This window comes from Heteronotia binoei, chromosome 11 (assembly GCF_032191835.1).
Source record: "Heteronotia binoei isolate CCM8104 ecotype False Entrance Well chromosome 11, APGP_CSIRO_Hbin_v1, whole genome shotgun sequence".
NCBI classification, from domain to species: domain Eukaryota; kingdom Metazoa; phylum Chordata; class Lepidosauria; order Squamata; family Gekkonidae; genus Heteronotia; species Heteronotia binoei.
In genome coordinates, this window is record NC_083233.1 from 3,500,086 (window position 1) to 3,520,227 (window position 20,142).

At 51.1% G+C, this 20,142-nt stretch overlaps 1 protein-coding gene across 1 annotated transcript; it reads right to left on the minus strand.

Annotated features, from left to right (window-relative positions):
• Nucleotides 1-257: 257 nt before the first annotated feature.
• Nucleotides 258-10,193, minus strand: YIPF6 (Yip1 domain family member 6). The gene is made up of 7 exons (XM_060250199.1): nt 10,149-10,193; nt 8,428-8,556; nt 6,562-6,640; nt 6,203-6,245; nt 5,573-5,698; nt 2,547-2,704; nt 258-1,455 (listed from the first exon to the last, which is right to left on the minus strand). Exons 1-7 carry the CDS (start codon nt 10,191-10,193, stop codon nt 1,340-1,342), a joined length of 696 nt encoding a protein of 231 aa, XP_060106182.1. The 3' UTR covers nt 258-1,339.
• Between the last annotated feature and the right edge of the window lie 9,949 nt (nt 10,194-20,142).

The window sequence follows — 20,142 nt, forward strand, 5'->3', positions numbered from 1 at the left end:
TACCTTGCAGTGTGCAGTATTTAAACACAAAACCCCAAGACATACATAACCTACAACAGGCCCTCATCAAAAAGAGCGCAAGTCAATTCACTGTGCATTTGGACCTGCATGTTTCTTGAAGAATAAGCGTCTTCCTTCCTCATCTATGTCACACTCTGATACTTTGCTGGCACCAGCAAGTTACAAGCAGAACCCATTTGGGAGAGAAGTGCAACTTCCCAAACATTAGCCAGAGAGATGAATAAAAGCGTGATTAATTAATGTTTAAATAATTTATATATCCTTCCTTGGTTGATAAAAACCATACATCTGCAGTTTCTTCCAGCAGTTACAGAGGTCATCTTCCACTTAACAGAGCCCAAAAGACACAGACCTGAACAAATGCATTTATGTCAGAAAGACCAGCTCATTGGTGTGAAGCCCCCACTCAGTTGCATCTTCGGTCCAAGAAGCCAACAGCTTTGATAAAGACGGAGACTCTATTCCCCCCAAAGCTCTTGGGGTTTCCAGTGTGAGATTCCTATGCCCTTGAGCAAGGCCTCCTGACAGACAGGGGTCTCCCCCAGCAAAGCCTCCAGCTGGCTGCAGATCTGCACCCGATATAAACATTCCAACACCTTCCCTTCCCCAAGACAAAATGCTACGTTAATGTGATCGAGGCACTTGGCAAATGTTCCCATGCGCTTGCAGGAGTTGAAACATTAAATGCATGAAGTCCAGGCTGTGTTCTTGACTTTCTGAAGCAAACTCTCCCGGTGTGGCTGAGCATCAAGTAAAACCAAACATTTTTGGCGAAGAACTAAAAAATGGGTGAAATAACAAGCGATGTCTTCTAACCAACTCCAGACAATTTTCTCTGCTTTGCATGAAAATTCTTTGCTTTGCATTGAAATGTTCTTACTTAAAAAGTTGTAAGACAGTGTTTTACGGAATGCAAAAATTCAAAGGTGATCTGAAATTCCAGGAAGCCGATAAACTTGGCATTGAAGGTCATCCTTGATCAACATTCTTCATTGGCCCAATGAAACTGTTCCCAAGCTGCAGCACACTTCAAGTAGGGTAGGCCTGCCCCCTGGTGGGCATTTGCTATAGCAGGAGGACAAAACAAATGTCGTGTAGAGAGATGTCAGCATCACTCAAGAATCTGCTTCATGGAAGAACAAGGAATATGCGAGTGATCATTCACTGGCCTCCTGGGCTTTATGCCGTAACTTGTCTGCTATTCCACAACACCTATTATATATATCACTTAGGACCACCTGAGGACAGACCCAACCACCAAGTGCAGCAGTCACAAAACCACTTTCCTAGTTCTGCAGTCTTTGCTCCTGAGCCCTCCCTAGGGTGCAAAGGTGAGGATCATCCAGCTGATGACGAAATAGAACAGGAAGATGGGGTACACGACAAGGGCCTTCCGATTTGGGGGCTGGCTGTCGGCCAAGAAGGCTGTGGAGGCTGGAAGGAAAGAAACAAGACAGAACACAAGCTCTCAGAAGATGCAGCAGTAGAACTGATTCCCCACACAAAAGTGGAATCAAAACAAAGGCCTCTGTGGCATTCAGGTGACTATTGCCCCCAAATGATGACCCTGCTCCTGGGAAACACAGTAACCCCCCACCCCCAAAGACAGCAGAGAAACGTTGACTGCAAGAGCTCATCCATTATCATACATAAAAGGTAAAGGTAGTCCCCTGTGCAAGCACCAGTCGTTTCCAACTCTGGGGTGACGTTGCTTTCACAACGTTTTCATGGCAGACTTTTTACAGGGTGGTTTGCCATTGCCTTCCCCAGTCAGCTACACTTTCCCCCCAGAAAGCTGGGGACTGCAATAATCTACCCAAATCTACAAGGCAAAGTCGGTGTCTTAAAGGTGTTGCTGGGCTCAAAAATTTGTTCTACAATAATCTGCTTTTAATGTAAAGATATTTAAATAAATAAAAGCAGAGGGCATGTACAAATCTAAAAATATTAAACTAAAATCAAGAAAATGTATCTTCTTGTAAAGGGAAAAAAACCTTCTTCCTAGTGCTTTGGTCACAATTATACATAAGGACCGTTCCCACTCAGCAAAAGGAAAGGGATTGTTCAGTTTGTAACAGGAAGTCTCTGACACTTCCGAGGGAAAAGCCCACAAAATGCTCTTCCTCCGAAGGCAGCACCACCAGCAGCCCCCTCCTCTATGCCAATGGTGGGGTCACCGAGAGGAGGGGCGAACTGGATCTAATGAACCAAGAGAAATCTTTCCACGCAGAGGCCACCATGCTGAGGTGTCAGGAACGTCACTTCCAAGTGGGAAAAGGGCACCAACTGCTGGCCAACCGTGTTGCAACAGGCAAAGCAATGAGATCAGAAATCCAGCCTCATCCTCCCCTGGATAATGAGAGGAGAGACTCCCAGCACAAGACCTCGTAAGCACAACCTCCGGTGCAGCCTGGCTTGCTTCTCAGCAGCACCCACCACCTGAAGCTCTGCGGAGGCTGGGAGAGCGAGGCTGCACAAGTGGAATGCAGGGTGGTCTAGACTACCCCCCCCCACCGCAGCATTACCTAACGTTGACCAGCCAAACATCGCCATCACCACTAGAAGGCGCACAATGAAGCCAATGGTTCCGGAACTTGCTAGAAGCACCAGTCTGCACACCAGCAGAGCCACTGTCAATGGCAGGATGCAGTAGCCCAGGACACAAAGGCTCTGAAAGAAAGATCTGCCAGGGACAAAGAGGGTTAGAGCAGCCTGGGCTGCGGGCAGAGGCAGGGGCTGGTCTCTGGTAGGCGGGGGGGGGGGGGGGACACATTCTCTGAGCAGCAAAACTAGTCAGCCTAAATATAAGCCCATCTAACATTACCCATTTCGCAGTTAAGATGTCCATATGCAGCATTTCCTGCAAATATTACAGCTCACGTGCAAAATCCAGGAGGAATGAAAAATTTTCTCCTTCCCTTCTGCAAATGAACCCGCAGGCCGTTTACATTTTACGGGCGCCTGACCGGCCCTTTTCTCAAGTTGGAGGCATCGCAGAGCCACATTCCCCAGCCTGCATGTATTCAGCTTCAAGGGCGATCTGCAATGAGGACACCCAGAGGGGTGGGGACTTACCCGGAGCAGGAGGGACACAATGGGGCAGTGCTACTTCCAGCGTGTACCAAAAGTACCAGGATGTCCCAGCAATGGTCTTGCATTTGAGCAAAACCTCTATGGTAACAATGGCTTCTACCACGCAGCTTTTGCCCAAATACCAAAGTGTTGTCTGGATGTTGCCAACATCATTTTCAGTGCATGCTGGGAATGATGTCGTCACATGGCCAGTGCAGTAGCCTGAGCCTCCGTCCTGCTTCGGTAAGCCCACCCAGTGGGGAGGCAGATCCTTTGGGGCAGGGGGTGGGGCCACCCTATTTGCCAGGCACATCTTTCTCAAGTGCTGCCTTCCACCCCAAGCCATCTGAAATGCTAAGACTGCAGGAAGGAGTTTTTACTTTGCATTGCTTTTTCCATTTCAATCATCTGTTCTTCATATCTTCCTCCCACCCAAAGATTTATGGCCCAGCACAGGATTTGAGCCCCGTCTCCCTGGTCCCACTGGGACAGCAGCCTAAATACTACACCACGCTGGGTTTCTCTGCCCCACACACATTTTTTCACTGTCTGCAAAACATACACTGTAGAGCACAAAAATAAAAATCAAAACACATGAATAAAACAAATTCTACAGCGTGATTACAGTTTCTGTATACTCATCTAGTTGCCCCTGGGTGTTTCAAACCGAGTGAGGCAAAAGTATTTCAAATCACTGAATAGTCTCTTCTCTCTACAAAGAACATATTTCCACAAAGAAAGTTCACTAGGGCGGTGGTTCTTAACCCTGTATGGCAGGGGTGTCATGTGGCCCAGGGGCCAAATCAGGCCACTGAAGGGCTCCTATCAGGCCCCCGAGCAACTGGCTGTCACTTGCTTCCTTCTGCCTCTCTCTTGCTTCCTTCTGCATCACAGCTTGCTTTGCCAGGCTTGTTCAATTCCACAGGAGCTACAGAGCAAAACCTCTATTTTCTCCATTGGCTGAGGCTCCTCCTTTGGAGAGAAAGGAGGGGAGGCAGAACTTGTTTTTCCAGTCTCTCTCAATCGCACAGCAGAGCTACTGAGCCAAGCCTCTCTTCCTCCCCCCTCCTGGTCCCCTGGGAAAGGAAGGAAGGAAGGAAAGAAAAAAAGAAAGAAAGAGCCAGAGCTTCCTTTGCTCAGTTCCCTGGATCCCATGGCAGAGATACAAAGAAAACACCTTTAAGACCAACAAGTGCTAATGTTTTAAGTTTTTTTAAATAAATAAATAAATAAATAAATAAATATAAATATATATATATATATTAGTTGTGTTTGTCTGTGTCCTTTATAAAGTTTATGTTTCTGCTAAAAGGTAAAGTTGAAGGAAGTCCCCTATGCAAGCACCAGTTCGTTTCCGACTCTGGGGTGACGTTGCATCACATTTTCACGGCAGACTTTTTATGGGGTGGTTTGCCATTGCCTCCCCAGTCCTCTACACCTCCTCCCCCCCCCCCCCAGCAAGCTGGGTACTCATTTTACCGACCTCGGAAGGATGGAAGGCTGAGTCAACCTGAAGCCAGCTATCTGAACCAGCTTTCGCTGGGATCGAACTCAGGTCGTGAGCAGAGGGCTCCGACTGCAGTACTGCAGCTTTACCACTCTGTGCCATGGGGCTTATATTTCTGCTATCTAATCTCCTTTACCTTCCCTGCCAACAGACACCCTGTGAGGTAGGTGGGGCTGAGAGAGCTCTTACAGCAGCTGCCCTTTCATGGACAACTCCTACAAAAGCTTTAGAAGGGTACTCCAAAATGGCCATTCTCTGTGACTTAATTGCCGGGGGAAGGGAGTGGGTTTACACAACAGAGTTGCCTGCTGTTGCTCTCACCCATTTCCCCTGGAGGTCTGATGGGAGAGAGTGAGACTCAGAACTCTTTTTCAAAGGCTTTGGCTGCCCACCAGCCTGAATGAAGGCACCTCCCCCCTCCTGGCTTTGACAGTGGGAAGTGCTGCCTGAGAGAGCTTTGGCTGCATCCCGCCGGAAGGACTCCGTCCCTGGCTTCTCCCGAATCCCACCAGAAGCCTGGGCAGGGGGGAGGGGTGGCCCTGCAGAGGCTGCCTGCCTGAAGGGAGGGTGCCCTCCCCTCTCTGCAACTAGAGATGCCTCTGAAGGTTGTGGCTTGCAGCACTTGTGGCCAGCAAAACTGATTGGATGTCAAAGACCGCTGAACAAGTTCAGCTTCTAATTCAAGCCAAACAGCAGCAGCCTTCTCATTGAAATTGACTTTTCAGAGCTGAAGGTTCCTTTTTGTTTTATTTGCACAATTTGGATTTATTTGGGCTTCCCCCCCCCCCCCAGGAAGCAGCTACTAATTCAAATAAATTGTATGGAAAATGTTTTATGTATATGCTTTTATGTACATTTTTTTCCCCTGGGGAAGGGCTCCACAGCTTTCATCAAATTCTCAAAGGGGTCTGTGACCCAATGCACGGTTAAGAACCACAGCTCTAGGGTTCTTTCTACTAAAACAGAACTCACATGGTTCCTCCCAGCAGCTTGGAATTCAACGTTATGACAACGGCACCAAACCAAATGATCACGAAGACTTCTGCAAACTGAGGCCCTTTGTCTTCGGTGCTGTTCGCTGATCTTCCCTGAAGCATTCTAGGGCAGAGGAGAGAAGAGCAGGCACAGCAGTTCATTCATCCCACTTGTTCTCAGCAGTTCATCCTCCACGGAAGTAGATGGGGAAGCCCTGGTGAACACCAAACTGAAATGGGACTGCCCTGCATTAGGTCTACAAGAATCCTGAATGCCAGGACTAGAAAGCTTCGGCCTGCTGTCAAACAAGTTTCTGAATACGGAAATCCTGATGTGTTTGTTCTGTGATGATGAGTTAATACTGCTTTACTAAAGTCAATTGTTCCAGATGTTGTTCTACTCTCATATAAACCGTGACATTCATCTCAGAGCAAAACAGTTGCTGTTTCACAAACAAATCTACATTATGCACAAGGGAGATCAAAAAGCAGGATTTTTCTTTTACAAAAAAGTGTGCCATGAACACACACATCATGCAGAAACATTTGCTCCCTATGGAATTTGCAGTTTACGTTTACTCTCAGAAACCCCTCCCCCAACAGAACAAGTGAAAAAACAGGTACTTACAGCGCAAGCAATACACACAGAATTAAAGGTCCCCATAAATCCCCTGAAAAGAAATGAAAGAGCCTCACATGAAAACAACAATAGGCCTGTCTGTACAGAAGAAGCTTCCCAGCTCTATTTCACACACACACCCCGCCCTGAATGTCACAAACAATAAGTATATTACCAAAGTTCATAGTTCGAAGCATTTTAATCCCACTTTTAATCCCAATCAAAATTCACTTAAAAGTCCCCCCTCTTCATTCTTTATCTTGAAATGGTATTGCAGAATCTTTCTGATTTTCAGTTAATGTAATAAATCAAAGGCTTTGAATTTACTTCTGCAGTTTTCAAGATTTTTAAACGTTTGCAGTACATACAGTCTCTTAAGAGGGCGCTGCTCTTTTTAGGATACATGACGTGGACAAATTTCTTCCCAACCGCTTTCAGATCTCGCATCTGAAAAGATGAATAAGTTATTGGCATTACTCCACAGCAGAGGTTTAAGGTAAGACACTGATTGAATCAAAGGCTTGGATAGCAACATTCAAATTCTGGTTTAAGGTTCATTTTAGGGCTGAGTCTAATGGTCTTATTGCCTACTTGTTGAGGGACTCTTATACTTCAGCTTGGTCAGTGGACCTTTTGCCCAAACTTAATTAGGGTTGATTACTGATGACCTGTCTACTTCTGATGAATCATATATCTTCAGTTTTATTAAGAAAAAATTACTTGACTCAGAGAAATTTGAATTATGCCCAGCTAACCCTAATGTCTGCTCTCTGGCTGCTTTAGGTTTGGATATCTGTTGCAGTAAGATGCTCAGATTTTTAACTGATTTAGTGATCCCTACATATCGCAGGGCTTTTATGTTGGCCAGATTGAATGCATTTCCCTCCAAGGTCTTGTAGGGGAGATATCTCTAAATTCCTTTTCATGAAAGGCTCTGTTCCTGTGGTGCAAACTCCCCTGATACAATTTTTCATTTACTGAATAATTGCCATCTATATGAAAAACTCTGTCAGGAATTGTTTTGCAGATTCTCCCTGCCTACCGTCAATCAGAATGATTTGTCTTTCTGTCGATTTTTCCTGAATGACTCTAATTCAGAAATTACCTGTGCTGTTGCAAAATTTTTGGCCACAACTCTGGCTATGCTTGATTTTATGTCTAACCTAAGTTCAATTCTGACTTACGTTGTCTATCCAAAGCTTTTTCTGTATTTTATGCTACGTCATTAAAGGTTTGAAATGAAATAAGGTAAAAGAACACCTGGGATAAGAACTCCACCACCTTAACATTATGCATCATATAAAGTATGGTGTATCTTTCTGTTTGCCGCATCCTACAGCATCAACATGTGGAAAACTTATTTTAAAATTCGAATTGCCACTTGACACATAATGTTGAAGCATTAACATCTTTCCAGCCTTGCCCTAGGGACATCGCTAGCGCAGCAGCCTCCCCATGAAAACTGGATACCAAACCCCAAAACGCTTAGTTAAATACCTGGAAACACCTCTTCATTCAGAGATGCCACATCATCTAACTAATTCTCCCAAATGAGAATATGCAGCCACCAGAAGATGATGATGATGAAGACACTGGATTTATATCCTGCCCTCCACTCCAAAGAGTCTCAGAGCGGCTCACAATCTCCTTTCCCTTCCTCCCCCACAACAGACACCCTGTGAGGTAGATGAAGATATTGGATTTATATCCCGCCCTCCACTCCGAAGAGTCTCAGAGCGACTCACAATCTCCTTTACCTTCCTCCCCCACAACAGACACCCTGTGAGGTAGATGAAGATATTGGATTTATATCCCGCCCGCCACTCCAAAGAGTCTCAGAGCGGCTCACAATCTCCTTTCCCTTCCTTCCCCACAACAGACACCCTGTGAGGCAGGTGGGGCTGAGAGGGCTCTCCCAGCAGCTGCCCTTTCAAGAAAAGAGTCTCAGAGAGGCCTACAATCTCCTTTCCCTTCCTCCCCCACAACAGACACCCTGTGAGGTGGGTGGGGCTGGAGAGGGCTCTCACAGCAGCTGCCCTTTCAAGGACAACCTCTGCCAGAGCTATGGCTGACCCAAGGCCATTCCAGCAGGTGCAAGTGGAGGAGTGGGGAATCAAACCCGGTTCTCCCAGATAAGAGTCTGCACACTCAACCACTACACCAAACTGGCTCTCCAGTTTGCTGGGAGACTTCCACAGAGCTACCCTGTGTTGGACAACATCTAGCGTACTCACGATGGTGTCTTTAACTGGCTCATCGAGTGTGGAGTAGTCTTCGTCGGGGGAGCCAGATCCCACAGGGACAGTGATGTCTCCTTCCACTGGAATATCTTCAGGTACCGACACATCTGCAAGGCCTGCAAACTGAATGAATTCAACAAGATTTTAAAATGTGGTCAACAGCTTTTGTCACTTAGTGATACAGCCGAAGCAGCACCAGATGTTCTTTGGATGCTCAAGTTATCTGGACCTAAGACCTTTCAGTCCCAACATATGCCCTGCTCTTTCACACAGCCCTTTTTCTCCACAATCGCTAAAAGCACCAATGTAATCAGAGTGCACCCAACCAGAAACATGGAGGACAGCTGTTAACAGCTGCCTCATGGAGGGGATGCAAAATACATAAAAGTACTTTGCATGTTAGCCGCACTCTAAAAATGCTTGTGGGATGGAAGATGGCACAGCACAGCCCACTCTTGTGAGATCTCAGAAGCTCAGCAGGGTCAGGACTTGGACGGGAGACCACCAAAGCAGGCTCTGCAGGGGAAGGCCAGGGCAGACCAGCCCCACTGCTTCTCATCTGCGTCTTAAAGGGCCCCGCTACAGTTGCCACAGGTTGGCCATGGCTTGACAGCTCATGAAAATGTAGTTCAGGCAGGTGGTGACATCGATTGGAAGATCCACTCTGGTTTCAGAGGGGACTCAGAGCAACACACAAGGCTCAGGCTATGCCTGACATTAGCAGATGTAGATGACAGAGAATGGGGCTCCACTAATCCCAGGCACCAGGTCACCATGGTGCCTATAAATTTCATTGGGGCAGCTAAGTTTCAGCAGTTGTTTCCTTGTCGTGTCACTCAGCAATCCTCATTAGGGGGCACAAAGCCTAGTTATCATTTCACATCCTAATAATTGTTGTAAGCACATGCATAAAAATGCACACGTGCGAAGTTCTTGTAAAGGCTTGTTTGTATGTGAAGCAGACACCATTAAGTGGTAACAGATGAATTCATTTCTTAACCTGTTGTTTTCTACAAGGGATCCAGCATTCAATTAAGTGTAATATTTTAAAGCAATAATAAAAAGTTATGAGAAATTGCTTAAAGTTAGCTTTTCGCTGTAGTGACGGCAACCAGGATTTCACTGTATGCATTTATATACTATTTTGTCATAGCATTAATTATGAGAAAACACGAAGAGTTTGGGATTAGGTTTTCGGAAGTAGCAATTAGAAAATATCGCCCTTAAAACACAAAATCCTGAGAGCTGAAAAAGGGGTCCCAAAGCAAATTTGTCCAGGTGTGCCACAGAAAGGGGTACACGGGTGGGATTTTATTTATTAAAACATCCATCCCCCCCCCAAAAAAAATGGTTGAGGGCATGCAGCATTGTGTGAAAATGAAAAGACCGACTAATATTTCAAATGCTTGCTAAAACTCCAAACACAGAGGCTTAAATGAGGCCACCAGCAGGCAGTCTGGCAGCGGGCAGGGGCGGCAGACTCCAGCGCCAACCGCCCCCAGCCAAGCCAGGCCCGGGAGCTGCACCGGAGCAGGAGCGGGGCTGCGGGGGGGGGGGAGGGGCGCTGCACAGCCCAGCTGCACCTGCGTCTCGGGGGGGGGCCAAGGCAGAAAAGGCCCTGCGCCACCTCCCCGCCGTGCCCGGGGGCGCCTCCCCCTCCCTCCCGCCCTCGCCAGCCGGGAGCTGGCAACCCTGGTTGTGTGGGCGGGCCTCACCAGGGGCTTGGCGGCCCCGCCGGCCTCCCCCTCCGCCGCCGCCATCTGGGCACCGCCGCCGAGCCGCTGCGACGTGGAACCATAGAGGCCGGCCCAGAGCGGCTTCCGGTCCTTCTAGGCACCCTGCGAGAGCGCCGACAGAAACGGCTCCTGCGCAGAACAGCTCGGAGGGACTTGTGGCTGAGCCGAGGACACAGCAGCCGCACCGGCTCTCCCTCTGCAGGGGACAGCGCTGCAGGCAGCGGCCTGGTTGGTGCTGCACAGGTGGCAGCGATGGAAGCCCCTTCCGAGCACCTCTCTCGCCCAAACCCTCCGCGCAGCCCTCTGCAACACGCGCCTCGGAGGGCCCAGTCCTCCCATCTCTGCACAGCTGGCCCCTTCACTGCCCTCAGCCCAGAAGAGTGGCAAGGGGCCTCCAGGGTCGTCTAGTCCACCCCCTGCACAATGCAGGAAGCTCACAACCCCCTCCCCCTAAATTCACAGGATCCTCATTGCTGTCAGGTGGCCATCTAGCCTCTGTTGAAAAACCTCCAAGGAAGGAGAGCCCGCCACCTCCTGAGTTGGAAGGGACCTCCAGAGTCATCTAGCCCAACCCCCTGCACAATGCAGGAAACTCACAACTCCCTCCCCCTACATTCACAGGATCCTCATTGCTGTCAGGTGGCCATCTAGCCTCTGCTGAAAAACCTCCAAGGAAGGAGAGCCCGCCACCTCCCAAGGAGGAAGCCTCTTCCACTAAGGAACCGCTCTAACAGTCAGGAATCCTAGAGTTGGAAGTGACCTCCAGGGTCATCTAGCCCAACCCCCTGCACAATGCAGGAAGCTCACAACCCCCTCCCCCTAAATTCACAGGATCCTCATTGCTGTCAGGTGGCCATCTAGCCTCTGTTTAAAAACCTCCAAGGAAGGAGAGCCCGCCACCTCCCAAGGAGGAAGCCTCTTCCACTAAGGAACCGCTCTAACAGTCAGGAATCCTAGAGTTGGAAGTGACCTCCAGGGTCATCTAGCCCAACCCCCTGCACAATGCAGGAAGCTCACAACCCCCTCCCCCTAAATTCACAGGATCCTCATTGCTGTCAGGTGGCCATCTAGCCTCTGTTTAAAAACCTCCAAGGAAGGAGAGCCCGCCACCTCCCAAGGAGGAAGCCTCTTCCACTAAGGAACCGCTCTAACAGTCAGGAATCCTAGAGTTGGAAGTGACCTCCAGGGTCATCTAGCCCAACCCCCTGCACAATGCAGGAAGCTCACAACCCCCTCCCCCTAAATTCACAGGATCCTCATTGCTGTCAGGTGGCCATCTAGCCTCTGCTGAAAAACCTCCAAGGAAGGAGAGCCCGCCACCTCCCAAGGAGGAAGCCTCTTCCACTAAGGAACCGCTCTAACAGTCAGGAATCCTAGAGTTGGAAGTGACCTCCAGGGTCATCTAGCCCAACCCCCTGCACAATGCAGGAAGCTCACAACCCCCTCCCCCTAAATTCACAGGATCCTCATTGCTGTCAGGTGGCCATCTAGCCTCTGCTGAAAAACCTCCAAGGAAGGAGAGCCCGCCACCTCCTGATTTGGAAGGGACCTCCAGAGTCATCTAGCCCAACCCCCTGCACAATGCAGGAAGCTCACAACCCCCTCCCCCTACATTCACAGGATCCTCATTGCTGTCAGGTGGCCATCTAGCCTCTGCTGAAAAACCTCCAAGGAAGGAGAGCTCGCCACCTCCCAAGGAGGAAGCCTCTTCCACTAAGGAACCGCTCTAACAGTCAGGAATCCTAGAGTTGGAAGTGACCTCCAGGGTCATCTAGCCCAACCCCCTGCACAATGCAGGAAGCTCACAACCCCCTCCCCCTAAATTCACAGGATCCTCATTGCTGTCAGGTGGCCATCTAGCCTCTGTTTAAAAACCTCCAAGGAAGGAGAGCCCGCCACCTCCTGAGTTGGAAGGGACCTCCAGAGTCATCTAGCCCAACCCCCTGCACAATACAGGAAACTCACAACCCCTCCCCCTACATTCACAGGATCCTCATTGCTGTCAGATGGCCATCTAGCCTGTGCTGAAAAACCTCCAAGGAAGGAGAGCCCACCACCTCCCAAGGAGGAAGCCTCTTCCACTAAGGAACCGCTCTAACAGTCAGGAATCATAGAGTTGGAAGGGACCTCCAGGGTCATCTAGTCCAACCCCCTGCACAATGCAGGAAACTCACAAACACCTCCCCCTAAATTCACAAGATCCTCATTGCTGTCAGGTGGCCATCTAGCCTCTGCTGAAAAACCTCCAAGGAAGGGGAGCCCACCACCTCCTGAGTTGGAAGGGACCTCCAGAGTCATCTAGCCCAACCCCCTGCACAATGCAGGAAGCTCACAACCCCCTCCCCCTACATTCACAGGATCCTCATTGCTGTCAGGTGGCCATCTAGCCTCTGCTGAAAAACCTCCAAGGAAGGAGAGCCCACCACCTCCCAAGGAGGAAGCCTCTTCCACTAAGGAACCGCTCTAACAGTCAGGAATCCTAGAGTTGGAAGTGACCTCCAGGGTCATCTAGCCCAACCCCCTGCACAATGCAGGAAGCTCACAACCCCCTCCCCCTAAATTCACAGGATCCTCATTGCTGTCAGGTGGCCATCTAGCCTCTGCTGAAAAACCTCCAAGGAAGGAGAGCCCGCCACCTCCTGAGTTGGAAGGGACCTCCAGAGTCATCTAGCCCAACCCCCTGCACAATGCAGGAAGCTCACAACCCCCTCCCCCTAAATTCACAGGATCCTCATTGCTGTCAGGTGGCCATCTAGCCTCTGCTGAAAAACCTCCAAGGAAGGAGAGCCCGCCACCTCCTGAGTTGGAAGGGACCTCCAGAGTCATCTAGCCCAACCCCCTGCACAATGCAGGAAGCTCACAACCCCCTCCCCCTAAATTCACAGGATCCTCATTGCTGTCAGGTGGCCATCTAGCCTCTGCTGAAAAACCTCCAAGGAAGGAGAGCCCACCACCTCCCAAGGAGGAAGCCTCTTCCACTAAGGAACCGCTCTAACAGTCAGGAATCCTAGAGTTGGAAGTGACCTCCAGGGTCATCTAGCCCAACCCCCTGCACAATGCAGGAAGCTCACAACCCCCTCCCCCTAAATTCACAGGATCCTCATTGCTGTCAGGTGGCCATCTAGCCTCTGTTTAAAAACCTCCAAGGAAGGAGAGCCCGCCACCTCCTGAGTTGGAAGGGACCTCCAGAGTCATCTAGCCCAACCCCCTGCACAATGCAGGAAACTCACAACCCCTCCCCCTACATTCACAGGATCCTCATTGCTGTCAGATGGCCATCTAGCCTGTGCTGAAAAACCTCCAAGGAAGGAGAGCCCACCACCTCCCAAGGAGGAAGCCTCTTCCACTAAGGAACCGCTCTAACAGTCAGGAATCATAGAGTTGGAAGGGACCTCCAGGGTCATCTAGTCCAACCCCCTGCACAATGCAGGAAACTCACAAACACCTCCCCCTAAATTCACAGGATCCTCATTGCTGTCAGGTGGCCATCTAGCCTCTGTTTAAAAACCTCCAAGGAAGGAGAGCCCGCCACCTCCTGAGTTGGAAGGGACCTCCAGAGTCATCTAGCCCAACCCCCTGCACAATGCAGGAAGCTCACAACCCCCTCCCCCTAAATTCACAGGATCCTCATTGCTGTCAGATGGCCATCTAGCCTCTGTTTAAAAACCTCCAAGGAAGGAGAGCCCGCCACCTCCTGAGTTGCATGGGACCTCCAGAGTCATCTAGCCCAACCCCCTGCACAATGCAGGAAACTCACAACCCCCTCCCCCTACATTCACAGGATCCTCATTGCTGTCAGGTGGCCATCTAGCCTCTGCTGAAAAACCTCCAAGGAAGGAGAGCCCACCACCTCCCAAGGAGGAAGCCTCTTCCACTAAGGAACCGCTCTAACAGTCAGGAATCATAGAGTTGGAAGGGACCTCCAGGGTCATCTAGTCCAACCCCCTGCACAATGCAGGAAGCTCACAACCCCCTCCCCCTAAATTCACAGGATCCTCATTGCTGTCAGGTGGCCATCTAGCCTCTGTTTAAAAACCTCCAAGGAAGGAGAGCCCGCCACCTCCTGAGTTGGAAGGGACCTCCAGAGTCATCTAGCCCAACCCCCTGCACAATGCAGGAAGCTCACAACCCCCTCCCCCTAAATTCACAGGATCCTCATTGCTGTCAGATGGCCATCTAGCCTCTGTTTAGAAACCTCCAAGGAAGGAGAGCCCGCCACCTCCTGAGTTGGAAGGGACCTCCAGAGTCATCTAGCCCAACCCCCTGCACAATGCAGGAAACTCACAAACACCTCCCCCTACATTCACAGGATCCTCATTGCTGTCAGGTGGCCATCTAGCCTCTGCTGAAAAACCTCCAAGGAAGGAGAGCCCACCACCTCCCAAGGAGGAAGCCTCTTCCACTAAGGAACCGCTCTAACAGTCAGGAATCCTAGAGTTGGAAGGGACCTCCAGGGTCATCTAGCCCAACCCCCTGCACAATGCAGGAAGCTCACAACCCCCTCCCCCTAAATTCACAGGATCCTCATTGCTGTCAGGTGGCCATCTAGCCTCTGTTTAAAAACCTCCAAGGAAGGAGAGCCCGCCACCTCCTGAGTTGGAAAGGACCTCCAGAGTCATCTAGCCCAACCCCCTGCACAATGCAGGAAACTCACAACCCCCTCCCCCTACATTCACAGGATCCTCATTGCTGTCAGGTGGCCATCTAGCCTCTGCTGAAAAACCTCCAAGGAAGGAGAGCCCACCACCTCCCAAGGAGGAAGCCTCTTCCACTAAGGAACCGCTCTAACAGTCAGGAATCATAGAGTTGGAAGGGACCTCCAGGGTCATCTAGTCCAACCCCCTGCACAATGCAGGAAGCTCACAACCCCCTCCCCCTAAATTCACAGGATCCTCATTGCTGTCAGGTGGCCATCTAGCCTCTGTTTAAAAACCTCCAAGGAAGGAGAGCCCGCCACCTCCTGAGTTGGAAGGGACCTCCAGAGTCATCTAGCCCAACCCCCTGCACAATGCAGGAAGCTCACAACCCCCTCCCCCTAAATTCACAGGATCCTCATTGCTGTCAGATGGCCATCTAGCCTCTGTTTAAAAACCTCCAAGGAAGGAGAGCCCGCCACCTCCTGAGTTGGATGGGACCTCCAGAGTCATCTAGCCCAACCCCCTGCACAATGCAGGAAACTCACAACCCCCTCCCCCTACATTCACAGGATCCTCATTGCTGTCAGGTGGCCATCTAGCCTCTGCTGAAAAACCTCCAAGGAAGGAGAGCCCACCACCTCCCAAGGAGGAAGCCTCTTCCACTAAGGAACCGCTCTAACAGTCAGGAATCATAGAGTTGGAAGGGACCTCCAGGGTCATCTAGTCCAACCCCCTGCACAATGCAGGAAGCTCACAACCCCCTCCGCCTAAATTCACAGGATCCTCATTGCTGTCAGGTGGCCATCTAGCCTCTGTTTAAAAACCTCCAAGGAAGGAGAGCCCGCCACCTCCTGAGTTGGAAGGGACCTCCAGAGTCATCTAGCCCAACCCCCTGCACAATGCAGGAAGCTCACAACCCCCTCCCCCTAAATTCACAGGATCCTCATTGCTGTCAGATGGCCATCTAGCCTCTGTTTAGAAACCTCCAAGGAAGGAGAGCCCGCCACCTCCTGAGTTGGAAGGGACCTCCAGAGTCATCTAGCCCAACCCCCTGCACAATGCAGGAAACTCACAACCCCCTCCCCCTACATTCACAGGATCCTCATTGCTGTCAGGTGGCCATCTAGCCTCTGCTGAAAAACCTCCAAGGAAGGAGAGCCCACCACCTCCCAAGGAGGAAGCCTCTTCCACTAAGGAACCGCTCTAACAGTCAGGAATCCTAGAGTTGGAAGGGACCTCCAGGGTCATCTAGTCCAACCCCCTGCACAATGCAGGAAGCTCACAACCCCCTCCCCCTACATTCACAGGATCCTCATTGCTGTCAGGTGGCCATCTAGCCTCTGTTTAAAAACCTCCAAGGAAGGAGAGCCCGCCACCTCCTGAGTTGGAAGGGACCTCCAGAGTCATCTAGCCCAACCCCCTGCACAATGCAGGAAACTCACAACCCCCTCCCCCTACATTCACAGGATCCTCATTGCTGTCAGGTGGCCATCTAGCCTCTGCTGAAAAACCTCCAAGGAAAGAGAGCCCACCACCTCCCAAGGAGGAAGCCTCTTCCACTAAGGAAACGCTCTAACAGTCAGGAATCCTAGAGTTGGAAGGGACCTCCAGGGTCATCTAGTCCAACCCCCTGCACAATGCAGGAAGCTCACAACCCCCTCCCCCTAAATTCACAGGATCCTCATTGCGGTCAGGTGGCCATCTATCCTCTGTTTAAAAACCTCCAAGGAAGGAGAGCCCGCCACCTCCTGAGTTGGAAGGGACCTCCAGAGTCATCTAGCCCAACCCCCTGCACAATGCAGGAAACTCACAACCCCCTCCCCCTACATTCACAGGATCCTCATTGCTGTCAGGTGGCCATCTAGCCTCTGCTGAAAAACCTCCAAGGAAGGAGAGCCCACCACCTCCCAAGGAGGAAGCCTCTTCCACTAAGGAACCGCTCTAACAGTCAGGAATCCTAGAGTTGGAAGGGACCTCCAGAGTCATCTAGCCCAACCCCCTGCACAATGCAGGAAACTCACAACCCCCTCCCCCTACATTCACAGGATCCTCATTGCTGTCAGGTGGCCATCTAGCCTCTGTTGAAAAACCTCCAAGGAAGGAGAGCCCACCACCTCCCAAGGAGGAAGCCTCTTCCACTAAGGAACCGCTCTAACAGTCAGGAATCATAGAGTTGGAAGGAACCTCCAGGGTCATCTAGTCCACCCCCCTGCACAATGCAGGAAGCTCACAACCCCCTCCCCCTAAATTCACAGGATCCTCATTGCTGTCAGGTGGCCATCTAGCCTCTGTTTAAAAACCTCCAAGGAAGGAGAGCCCGCCACCTCCTGAGTTGGAAGGGACCTCCAGAGTCATCTAGCCCAACCCCCTGCACAATGCAGGAAGCTCACAACCCCCTCCCCCTAAATTCACAGGATCCTCATTGCTGTCAGGTGGCCATTTAGCCTCTGTTTAAAAACCTCCAAGGAAGGAGAGCCCGCCACCTCCTGAGTTGGAAGGGACCTCCAGAGTCATCTAGCCCAACCCCCTGCACAATGCAGGAAGCTCACAACCCCCTCCCCCTAAATTCACAGGATCCTCATTGCTGTCAGATGGCCATCTAGCCTCTGTTTAGAAACCTCCAAGGAAGGAGAGCCCGCCACCTCCTGAGTTGGAAGGGACCTCCAGAGTCATCTAGTCCAACCCCCTGCACAATGCAGGAAACTCACAACCCCCTCCCCCTACATTCACAGGATCCTCATTGCTGTCAGGTGGCCATCTAGCCTCTGTTGAAAAACCTCCAAGGAAGGAGAGCCCACCACCTCCCAAGGAGGAAGCCTCTTCCACTAAGGAACCGCTCTAACAGTCAGGAATCATAGAGTTGGAAGGAACCTCCAGGGTCATCTAGTCCAACCCCCTGCACAATGCAGGAAGCTCACAACCCCCTCCCCCTAAATTCACAGGATCCTCATTGCTGTCAGGTGGCCATCTAGCCTCTGTTTAAAAACCTCCAAGGAAGGAGAGCCCGCCACCTCCTGAGTTGGAAGGGACCTCCAGAGTCATCTAGCCCAACCCCCTGCACAATGCAGGAAGCTCACAACCCCCTCCCCCTAAATTCACAGGATCCTCATTGCTGTCAGATGGCCATCTAGCCTCTGTTTAAAAACCTCCAAGGAAGGAGAGCCCGCCACCTCCTGAGTTGGATGGGACCTCCAGAGTCATCTAGCCCAACCCCCTGTACAATGCAGGAAACTCACAACCCCCTCCCCCTACATTCACAGGATCCTCATTGCTGTCAGGTGGCCATCTAGCCTCTGCTGAAAAACCTCCAAGGAAGGAGAGCCCACCACCTCCCAAGGAGGAAGCCTCTTCCACTAAGGAACCGCTCTAACAGTCAGGAATCATAGAGTTGGAAGGGACCTCCAGGGTCATCTAGTCCAACCCCCTGCACAATGCAGGAAGCTCACAACCCCCTCCCCCTAAATTCACAGGATCTTCATTGCTGTCAGATGGCCATCTAGCCTCTGTTTCAAAACCTCCAAGGAAGGGGAGCCCACCACCTCCTGAGTTGGAAGGGACCTCCAGAGTCATCTAGCCCAACCCCCTGCACAATGCAGGAAACTCACAACCCCCTCCCCCTAAATTCACAGGATCCTCATTGCTGTCAGGTAGCCATCTAGCCTCTGTTGAAAAACCTCCAAGGAAGGAGAGCCCACCACCTCCCAAGGAGGAAGCCTCTTCCACTAAGGAACCGCTCTAACGGTCAGGAATCATAGAGTTGGAAGGGACCTCCAGGGTCATCTAGTCCAACCCCCTGCACAATGCAGGAAACTCACAACCCCCTCCCCCTACATTCACAGGATCCTCATTGCTGTCAGGTGGCCATCTAGCCTCTGCTGAAAAACGTCCAAGGAAGGAGAGCCCACCACCTCCCAAGGAGGAAGCCTCTTCCACTAAGGAACCGCTCTAACAGTCAGGAATCATAGAGTTGGAAGGGACCTCCAGGGTCATCTAGTCCAACCCCCTGCACAATGCAGGAAACCCAAGGAGGAAGCCTCTTCCACTAAGGAACCGCTCTAATGGTCAGGAATCATAGAGTTGGAAGGGACCTCCAGGGTCATCTAGTCCAACCCCCTGCACAATGCAGGAAACTCACAACCCCCTCCCCCTACATTCACAGGATCCTCATTGCTGTCAGGTGGCCATCTAGCCTGTGCTGAAAAACGTCCAAGGAAGGAGAGCCCACCACCTCCCAAGGAGGAAGCCTCTTCCACTAAGGAACCGCTCTAACAGTCAGGAATCATAGAGTTGGAAGGGACCTCCAGGGTCATCTAGTCCAACCCCCTGCACAATGCAGGAAACTCACAACCCCCTCCCCCTACATTCACAGGATCCTCATTGCTGTCAGGTGGCCATCTAGCCTGTGCTGAAAAACCTCCAAGGAAGGAGAGCCCACCACCTCCCAAGGAGGAAGCCTCTTCCACTAAGGAACCACTCTAACAGTCAGGAATCATAGAGTTGGAAGGGACCTCCAGGGTCATCTAGTCCAACCCCCTGTACAATGCAGGAAACTCACAACCCCCTCCCCCTACATTCACAGGATCCTCATTGCTGTCAGGTGGCCATCTTGCCTCTGTTTAAAAACCTCCAAGGAAGGAGAGCCCGCCACTTCCTGAGTTGGAAGGGACCTCCAGAGTCATCTAGCCCAACCCCCTGCACAATGCAGGAAACTCACAACCCCCTCCCCCTACATTCACAGGATCCTCATTGCTGTCAGATGGCCATCTAGCCTCTGCTGAAAAACCTCCAAGGAAGGAGAGCCCACCACCTCCCAAGGAGGAAGCCTCTTCCACTAAGGAACCGCTCTAACAGTCAGGAATCATAGAGTTGGAAGGGACCTCCAGGGTCATCTAGTCCAACCCCCTGCACAATGCAGGAAGCTCACAACCCCCTCCCCCTAAATTCACAGGATCCTCATTGCTGTCAGGTGGCCATCTAGCCTCTGTTTAAAAACCTCCAAGGAAGGAGAGCCCGCCACCTCCTGAGTTGGAAGGGACCTCCAGAGTCATCTAGCCCAACCCCCTGCACAATGCAGGAAACTCACAACCCCCTCCCCCTACATTCACAGGATCCTCATTGCTGTCAGGTGGCCATCTAGCCTCTGTTGAAAAACCTCCAAGGAAGGAGAGCCCACCACCTCCCAAGGAGGAAGCCTCTTCCACTAAGGAACCGCTCTAACAGTCAGGAATCATAGAGTTGGAAGGGACCTCCAGGGTCATCTAGTCCAACCCCCTGCACAATGCAGGAAGCTCACAACCCCCTCCCCCTAAATTCACAGGATCCTCATTGCTGTCAGA

Bases quoted from the DNA above. Each gene is read 5' to 3' on its own strand.
- YIPF6 (XM_060250199.1), bottom strand. From the start codon at position 10,193: ATGGCGGCGGCGGAGGGGGAGGCCGGCGGGGCCGCCAAGCCCCTG. The intron at 6,246-6,561 runs GTATGTACTGCA...ATTTCTTTTCAG, and splicing joins CAGCGCCCTCTTAAGAGACT to GGGATTTATGGGGACCTTTA. The intron at 5,699-6,202 runs GTAAGTACCTGT...CCTCTGCCCTAG, and splicing joins CTGTGTGTATTGCTTGCGCT to AATGCTTCAGGGAAGATCAG.